At 47.1% G+C, this 9,648-nt stretch overlaps 1 protein-coding gene across 1 annotated transcript in view; it reads left to right on the forward strand.

The window, feature by feature from the left end:
* Nucleotides 1-1,815: 1,815 nt before the first annotated feature.
* PRPS1 (phosphoribosyl pyrophosphate synthetase 1) overlaps nucleotides 1,816-9,648 on the forward strand; it is a 25,207-nt gene continuing 17,374 nt past the window's right edge. Inside the window, exons 1-2 of the mRNA XM_004710099.2 lie at nucleotides 1,816-2,058; nucleotides 9,175-9,183. Coding sequence (XP_004710156.1) covers nucleotides 1,937-2,058; nucleotides 9,175-9,183 — 131 coding nt within the window. The 5' untranslated portion in view covers nucleotides 1,816-1,936. The remainder of the gene's footprint in view (nucleotides 2,059-9,174; nucleotides 9,184-9,648) is intronic.

Below are 9,648 nucleotides of genomic sequence, written 5' to 3' on the forward strand. Positions count from 1 at the left end.
GTTAGACTTTCATATGTTCATTTGTACATTTAAGATCACTCAGTACATGGTAGTCAAGATAGCTGAATGCTCAGAGACAGTAACAGGAGTAAGGGGTCCCTGAGATTACAGGAAGTAAGAGGGGGTAGGGAAGAAGTGGGGAGAGGGAAGTTGATAGCATTTATGATTGTATAGTTCCACCCGATGGGACTGAACAACAGAACTCTTTGGGAAAGAAAGGGAGATTTTATATATATATTGATATATTGGAAGGAGTAAAATATGTCAATAAAATATTATTTAATAAAAAAAGAAAATGTCCCAGTCCAGTCCAAATCAAGTCCCTAAGTCTGATATTAGTCCATAATTCTGATACTAGTCCATAAAACCCTCTCCAGACTCATGCAGCACATGCAATGATGCAAAATGCAGGATGATCACAGGCCACTGGGTGCAAGGTTTGGTGGCTCCAGCGGCAGTGGTAACATCTCCAGGGCTCTCGCAAGTCTCAGTGTGGCTCTTCGTGGCTTACCAACAAGAAGGTGAAAGCAGAGAGAGGGTCCCGCCTCCAGTGAGCCATTTATCTCCGTTGTCCTCCAATCAAGCTGCAATCACATTTCTGACTCACAGAGACCTTATATAGGGTTTCTAAGTCAGCAGACAGCCTCATCTTTCTCCCACCTGGCAGCTGGTGGGTTCAAACTCCTGATCTTGCTGTTCACAGCCCAATGCTGACCAGACAGAGCCATTAGGCCTCCTTAAGAAGGCTGAGTCCACTGTATAGCAGAGTTCAGCGTTGGTTTGGTGCTATGAGTGAAAGGAGAGAGATGAGGCTGTCTCCTCCCATAAAGATGTACAGTTCTACCCCTGCCCTATAATGTCATCATGAGTTGAATGCATATGAGGTGACTGAAAACACTCGGGTTAGGCGCACCTTAGGCCTCAAAGTAACCTCCATGCTTTTCAACACGTAAAGAGGTCTGATGCAGCAACACCTTAGAAGCAAGGATGGAGAGACTTCATCTCCATTCTTTGGGAATGTCAAAGAGAGACCAGTCCCTGGAGAAGGGCATCATGCTTGGTAAAGTGGAGGGACCGAGAAGAGGAAGACTCTCCACAATAGGGATTGACACAGTGACTGCAATAATGGGCTCAAACATTAGAACAGTGGTGGCGATGGCTCAGGAGAGGGCGTTGTTTTACATAGGGATCACCAGAACTCAACAGCACCTAACAAAAACAACGTGAGTCGACATTGACTCGGTGGCCCTGAGTTTGGCTTTGTTTTGTTTTTTCACTTTTGGCACTGCGGGTGGGTCTCCTCTCCGACGTAAAAGCGCTTTCATTGGGCACCACCCATCCTCCCCCCAAAGTGAAAAATTCGAGTTCAGAAAGTTCCCCTTCATTCTGAGGAACGGTGGCTGCCATCCGGTAAACAGTTTTTTGAAAAGAAACTATCAACCAGAAACAGCTTGGGGAAAGGAAAGAGGGGGGGAAAGGGGTGTGTGTGGGCGGGAAGCATGGCTAATTTCCTTCTTGGGGAAAGATCAGGTCCCCCTAACTAACACCAGCATCCCTCTACAGGCCCTGGCAATACCTCGGGGTCCTCTAGCCCCCTCTCCCCAACAGGCTAGCTATTGGGGATGGAGCTAGGTATGAACCCCTCCCCTTTTGAGCGTGCCAGCCAATAGCGTGGAATCCAGGAGGGGGCGGAGTTACAGCCAGAACACCACCCCTAGCTACCCTTGCAGCAAATCAGTGATAGTGGGGTGTGGACTCTCCCCGCCGTCTCCGCCTCCCAGCGCTGGGCAATTTAGAGCCGCGCGCCGGCGGGAACGTAAGATGGCGGAGTAGCAACGCGAAGCAGATAGTACCGAGTCTCCAGCTGGACTTCGGTTCTCGCCTCGGCTGCAGTCAGCGATCACAGAGCTCAGAGTGCTCAGGGTACCTGGCCAAGATGCCCAACATCAAGATCTTCAGCGGCAGCTCCCATCAAGACTTGTCCCAGAAAATTGCCGATCGCCTGGGCCTGGAGCTTGGCAAGGTGGTGACTAAGAAATTCAGCAACCAGGAGACCTGGTAAGGGTGAAGTTGGGACCCGGAGCGGGCCTTCACCTGCCCGGATCGGGGGGGGGCGGCTGTAGCGATCGGAGGGGGAGCTTGGTGCGTGCGCGCCCCGCGGGATGTTTCCGTTATTTTACCTCGCCCGGCGAGGGTCACGTTTATTCTCACCGTGCGTTAGGGTGGAGTCAAGATGAAGCGCGAGGCGAAAGTGGGTTTGAAGGCAGGGGACTGGAGGACCCAACGTGGGCACAGTGGCTGCCTAGTGCGAGGGGAGGGAACGGGCGCTTAGCCTCGGCCCTGGGGACACGTGGCTTTGTCGGTTCGCTATTGAGTCAGGCTGGACTGGGTTTGCTTCAGATCTTGGACCAGTTTGCCTCGTAGCGTCGGTTGCGTACTGAGACCTGGTCTCACTCCTAGAATCCAAGGAGCAGTTCTTCCAATTCGAGGTGGTACCGGCACTTGGTGTTTTAATAGTGAAACTGACACGGACTTCAGGCGCGAAAAATGATGACGGAGGACTTCACCTTAGTTTGCCAACCGTTGGCTCTTCACATCTTTAGACTCTTCCGAATGGAGCCATACTTAATGCTTGCTATCCCGTCTCAGCTTCAGCCACCCCACAAGTATTTTAAGGGACCTGTAGTTCTGGAATATGGAGCCATACTTGACGTGAAATCGGGCTGAGTGGATGAAAGGGGCACGTACATTCATTCCCTGGCTATTCCAGCTCAACTTGAGCCACCCAGAAAGCCCTTTCACGGACCTTAATCCTGGAATCTTTGACCCCGCGCCGGGCAGCTAGTGCTCTGTTAGAGCGATTCTGAAGCTGTGTGAAGGGATTTAGAAAAGTTTCCTACCTGAATGCTGAGGAAAGGTAGTGGAGTGGAAGGAAGACAGGGATGGCATTAAAAAAACACAAAACCACTTCAAACTCACTGCCATCGAGTCGATTCCTACTCACAGCGATCTCGCGAGTTTCTCCCACGCAGCACGTGGAACGTGGCTTCCCCTCCCCCCAATTGCCTTACCAGTAAGATCCACCATAGTGATAAACGGATTCCTTGATCTGTCAATGCCCCTTCCCCCTAAATGTCCTAGCTTCTGGTGTAAGGTGTTGCCCTGTTGATCAACGCAAATAGATGCGGTTATCTTTCAGGAGATTGGTTTTACTTTACGACCAGTTACATTTGTTAAAGATGACTTGGAGCAGTTTTTTCCTGTTAGGGGTTTTGTCTTTCCTATTTCCTTTAAATTCGCTCCCTTCATCCTTTGTAAGAAAATAATATATTTGTATTTATTTATGTTTGAATCCTGCTGATGAAAGTGTTTGTGTGTCCTGGGCAGCTTCGGTCAGCATGCTGATTGTGATGCAAATGACTGTGCAAACACTGGTGCCATCTGTAACCAGGCAATACCCAATACCTTCATCAAAAGACACTAGCGAAGCTGCTGTCTTTTGCACTGGAGCTGGGGTGGGGTGGGGTGGGGTAGGGAGCATAACAGAGAGCACAAAACAGGATCAGATTTGGCAAATGGCATTGTAGCCTAATGGAGAACACTTTTCATTGAGTAGGGATTTGGGTTTTTTTGCCCCATGGCTCTGTAGTAGTGTAGTAGTTAGGCATAGGGCTGCAGTCTGTATGGGGGGCACTTTGAAACCAGCAGCAGCTCTGCAGGAAAAAGAATGGCCATTCTATGCCAGTAAGCAGTCTCAGAAACCCCCGGGGGTGGGGTGGGGTGGTGGTGGTGGTTTGGAGTTAGCATTGACTCCATTGCGGTGAGAGTTTTGGTTTTTGAGTTTATGTCCCTGTGAAGGTGCCCTGGTGGCTTAGTGATTCAACATTGGGTTGTTCCACAGGAGAAAGATGGGCTTTGCACTTTGATTGAGTTAGTCACCGAAAACCATGGGGGCAGTTCTACCCTTTCTTGTAGAGTCACAATGAGTCTGCTTTGACACCATGGCAGTTGAGTTGGGGGTTTTTGGTATGGTGCCATCCTGTAACCATTGGATGGTATCTCGTTAGGGCTTTTCACCACAAGGGCAGCAGTTCAAACCCACCAGCCACTCCAAGGAAGAAAGATGAGGCTGTCAGCTCTGGTAAAGATTTACAGCCTCGGAAGACCTATGAGCCATTACGAATCAGAATCCCACTCCATGACAGTGAGTTTGGTTAAGAGAACTCTGGTCATTAAAGCCTTTTCTGAGAGGGTACACCCCATATGCCTGTAGGCTAGCAGTTCTCAACTTGTGGGTCTCGATCCCTTTGGGGGGTCGAACGAACCTTTCACAGGGGTCACCGGATTCATAACAATAGTAAAGTGACAGTGATGAAGTATCCACGAAAATAATTGGATGGTTGGGGGTCCCCAGGCCAAAGGATGAAGACTCCTCCTCATGTCACCGTTTCTGCCCTTCGCATAGCAGACACCACATGCTGGGCCACATCCGTTAACGTTAAGGTTGACTTTGGTTTTTGTGTTTCAATAGCAGAGGGGAGGGAGAGAACAACCTCGTTTTTCACGGGCTTTTCCCTGGATTCCTTACCACTCAAACCTTTCTCTGAGATGCTTTCGTTTTTTAAGCAACTGGACAGCAACATGAGCAGCTTGGAAATGTTGCATAAGATTAAGCCCCAAATGGACAATTGCTGACTGGTTAGGTTCTTTCCCCCCTGGCTTAGTCATTAGCTTCTTGGTTCCTTCTCAAGACCCAAAACTCAGTGCCATTCTGGCTTATACCAACCCTTATAGGCCAGGGTAGAATGCCCCCTGTGTGTTTGGGGCACTGTAACTCTACAGGAGGAGAAAGCTTTGTCTTTCTTTTGAGGAGCAGAAGGTTGATTTGAACTGCTGACCCTGCAGTTAGCCTAACACGTAAACCCACTGTGCCACCTGGGCTCCTATACACATATCTGTAGTCCTCTCAACACTGCTATGTGGAGTGCATCCTTTTCTTCTCCCCTGTGTTATAGATAGGGCAAAACTAAGACACAAGTTAAATCACTTACCCAACACTAGATAATACTGTTCTTGTGCATTTCTGCTGATACGCATATAGCTTTGGCTTTGGAAACTTAAGAGTCTGATGAAATGTTAATTTTGTTCTGAATAGTGATGAAAACTTACTTTTGGTTTGTTACATCTTTTCCCTGATGGGGTTGAGAGGAGGAAGAACGCTTTCACTCTGGTTTCCTAGAATCTGCCACGTGAGCCTGCCCCTGTTCATCCCATGTCTTGTGTATATGCCAACATCCCAGTAGATGGAATTCTTGAGATTTTCTGCTGAATACCAGCTGACTTTTTGTAGAAACAGTTTATCGGGACATAATCCACATGTCAGTGTTCAATACTTAGATCATATTAAGAGTTGTACGGTCATAACCACAATCAATTATAGAACCTTTTATTTCATGTATGCTTTGTTTTTAGCTCCCCATTTCCCCCAAGGTCCTCTGCCACACCCCAAGAAACAATTAATCCAGTTACTGTCTCTATAGGGTCACCCCTCCTTGATTTCATATACCGAAAAACAAAACCAAAAAAGGTAACAACAATAGCAACATAAGAGGAAAAACCTCAATAGAAAAGAGAGCAGAAAGTATTAAAAATTAGAGCAACTTTAAAATGGGTCAAAAGGGAGCGTCTGGCTCTTGAATTTCCTTGTTGGCGTTTCTTCATACTCAGTAGCAGACATGTGCATGTGTGCCCCATGCTATGAAAGGGTGAAGGAGAAGCTAGTTCTCATTTACTGCATGGATACAGCCCAGTCTTCTAAACCCTTTAAAGCATTGGGAGAGCAATTGACTCAAAGTCATTTGGAGAACACTCCATTAGCTAGTGGGTGAGAACGAGGAGAATGTCAGCCTCTGAATTGCTGAACCAGACCTTTCAGCTTAATATTTTACAGCAGAACCTGTTAGCGCTGGAATTCGATGGAACTGGCTTGGTTTTCTGGGTCTCATAAAGTTTGCTGCCTTTGACAGGATGTAGTCTTAGCCCTTTTCTATGGCTTATGAGCCTTGGTGGCACTGTTGGGTAAGCGTTGGACTACTAACAGTAAGATCAGCAGTTCAAACCCACCAGCTGCTTCTTGGGAGAAAGAAGGCTGTCTGCTTCCAGTAAAGATGAACCATAGGAATCAGAATTGAGTGCATGGCATAAGATTTAGTTTAGGGAAAAAAAACAACAAAACAAACAAACAAAAAAAGATTTAGTTTAGGTTTGGTAGAGAGAAAGATTGGTCTATATTAGTGAAACTAGATGTGGACATAGTAAAACAAGGTGGTGTCCTAATTTACCACCTTATATCTTAAAAACCTCTCCTAAATCGTATCCAACATTAAAATCTGATTCTTAACAGGAATCCCCTATACTAAAGCTATATATATTCAGCAGATGTTCTCTAAGGTTAAAATGGGGAGTGATGATTGAATCTTGTGATCCCTGTTTGCAAGAGAGGAAATAGAACGTTAGATAAGGAGATAGCTGCAGCAAAACAAAGGGATTTGGTCACTGTGCTGAGGATTTGACATCAAATGGTTATGGAAGTGTAATGTTGCATTTAACCATATCCCTTGCCTTCCACGAAACTCTGAATCTTATGAATGGGGTCCTTAAATAGTGCGGTTGAGTAATACAATGGGCAAGAGAGTAAATTTTTTTTTAGGTAATTGTATTGGGAATCCATACATCAATTGTATCACACATATTAGTATATATATGGCCATCGTTCTTTTCTAGACATTTACTTTCCATTGAGTCCTTGGGATCAGCTCCTCTTCGCGCCCCCCCCCCCCACCGCCATGGGCACTTGAAAGATTATAGATTATTATTTTCCTATCTCGCGCTGTCTCCCTTCCCCCTCTGGTTTCTGTTGTTCTTCCCCCTGGATGGCGTGGTGTGGTTATGTGCCATTCATTGCAATCAGTACCCCCACCCCTCCCTCCCCAACTTTGCCCCCTCCCCCTCCCCTTTTGGTATCTCTATTTCCATTCCTGTTCCTGGGTTCCATGGGTCGTGAGTTTTATCTCTTGCCTGTACCCATGTACATGCTCCAGTCCAGTCCAGAGTGGGTCTCCTAGCTGGAGTATACGGTGTTAGAAGACAATAATGGGGACACACGTCAGGGAGACAGTGTGGACTGAATCCCCAGCAGCGGGACAAACCAGGAGTGGAGCATAACTGATCAGCAATTGGAGTAAAGCTGATCCACAGAACCTCTGCGGAGCCCCAAGAATGGACTTCAGGCTCGGAGGGCAGCCCCCCAGGACGGGGGGGGGGGGGGGGCAGTGGACAGACCTGGATCTATGTAGGTTTTGGTTTTTTTTCCCTCCTTGTCTTTTCTGAACCTTATGTTTTCTTATTGTTCCGACGAGGACATTGTTGGTTTGCCTACATACATGGGATGGACATGGGAGGGAGGCTCAATGAAAGCAAAGGGGCCCATGGCCCCGGAGAGTCTAGGGGTCAGAAGGAGGCGCGGAGAAGAGTGTGGTGAGTGGACAGCGTCATGGACAGGGGAACAACTAGGGAAGCGCAACCAGCATCTAGGAGAGGGTAGAGATCCTGTGAGTATTGGAGCAACACCAAGCTACTGGGGAGGAAGCACTAAGAGGTAGAAGAAGGGGGAAAGGGTTGCCGGGGCAGGAGGAGGCAAAAGGAAACAGTAGTTTTGTATTGACTCTGACTGTTGAGCCATTTGTAAAGGGAAGTGAGCCCTCACACTCTAATAATGATGGCCTTCTGTCTCATGGAGAATAACGGTGCTTTCCAAACCCAGAGGAATATTTGGTAGTTAGCCCCTTATCCTGTCTTGGATGGGTTGTCAAATTGTCCAATTGTTCACTTGCTCATGATCAAGCAACGTGACTCTGGTTGGTGAACGTGTGCCTGGCTGAGACAAAATCCAGGGGCAGAGTTGACTGGGAAATCAATATGTGTGCTTTCCATTTTCCCCAAGGAAATAGAGACCTTGGTCATGGATCTGAGGTATTGGGGGGATGACTGGGTGGGATTAGAATTTCCTCAAGTAGCTCAGAGACATTCTTGGTCAAGACTCTCAAAGGTAGCGTGAGTGGTCAAGCTGAGACGCTTCTTTAAACTGTCACTGCCTTCTTTGGCCCTACCACCAAACAAGGTGTGCAGCCCCGCTCCCTGGTCACACCTGTTGCATTTCTAGTGCTCATTAAACACACACCTGGCCAGTGGAAAACATGGAAGTTGTTCTACCAGAAAACCCCCCCTAACCCCCTCCTGCCTGTCCATGTGATGTTTTGAAGAATGTCTCTGTAGCCTTTTGAGCTTTGACATAGTTGGCACTACTAGCAGATTCCGTTTCAAGTGCTAATGTGGTGATCAATGAAATGCGCTTAACTTAGAGGATGCAGCCCATTCAACTTGTTATAGCGGAAAGCAAAAAAAAAAAAAAACCTTCCAACCTCACTGCCATCGAGTCAATTATATATAGAAGCTGAATCGAGTTACTGTTAAGTATCTGTAAGTTAAAAAAAAAGTGGGGGAGCAAGCTAGCCCACAATGTCATTCAGCTACTTTAGGGGCCACACAATTAATTGCCTTATTGTTCATTATGGTAGTTGATGTCTAAGAATCCCACCGCAAAACTCTTAATCCAAGGTAGCTCATCCTGGTGAGGTCATCAGGTTGGAGTTCGACTCAAGAGTAGGTATTAGTGGAGTGCCTGCACAAGATGTGAGCAGATTTGTCAAAAATGTAAATTAAAAAAAATCTGTTGTTCCCATTTGACCCTGGTGGAGCATCTAGGTCCTCAGTTTGAAACTACCATCTGCTCCCTGGGTGCAAAGATGAGGCTTTCCATTCCTGTACAGAGCTGTAGTCTCTGAACCTCACAGGGAGGCAGTTCTACCCTGTCCTATAGGGTCGCTATGAGTTGGCATCAACTCCATGGCAGTGAGTGTGGTTTGGATTTTTGATGCCATCCAAGTGGGTTATCTTAGGAAGGAAGGTAACTTCAGTCTTCTAAATGTTTGCACAGCCAGTTCGTATTCTGGCTAAAAACGAGGCAGCCTGACCCTGATGGGTATCGCATAGTCTCTCCTTTTCTCACTTCCTTCTTTCCCTCCTCCCTTCCACCCAAATCATCTTGGCTCACAGGGGGTACAGGTGAGCATGGTCACATCTAGTTCCTGCCTTCAGAAAGGGAATAAGCAGGGTGATGCGAGATTAATTAGGGAGGTTCACTTTTGATGAAGGACCATTTTAAATTTATACAGAAATGGAGAAACTAGTATGAAGCACCCCTTCCCCACAATGTACCCTTAATCCAGCTAACGCTCGCTGCCACCAGGTCAGTTCCAGCTCATAGCAACCCCATAGGACAGTTAGAACTAACTGCCTCTGTGGGTTTCTGAGACTGCAGTCTTCCTCCTGTAGAGTGGGTTGGTCGTTTCCAACTTCAGACCTTCCGGTTAGCAGCCCAATGCATAACCGACTATGCCAGCAAGGCCCCCTTAGGGATGAATAATGCACTTAATTTTGATTGTGGTAAAACATATATACCCAAATTAGTTAATGTTTTATTTGTACAAATCCTATGAGGCAGTGTAACAGTGCTACTGATCCCCGCCC

This window comes from Echinops telfairi, unplaced genomic scaffold, assembly GCF_000313985.2.
Source record: "Echinops telfairi isolate 266 unplaced genomic scaffold, ASM31398v2 ScPeMD7_7427;HRSCAF=8465, whole genome shotgun sequence".
Lineage (NCBI taxonomy): Eukaryota > Metazoa > Chordata > Mammalia > Afrosoricida > Tenrecidae > Echinops > Echinops telfairi.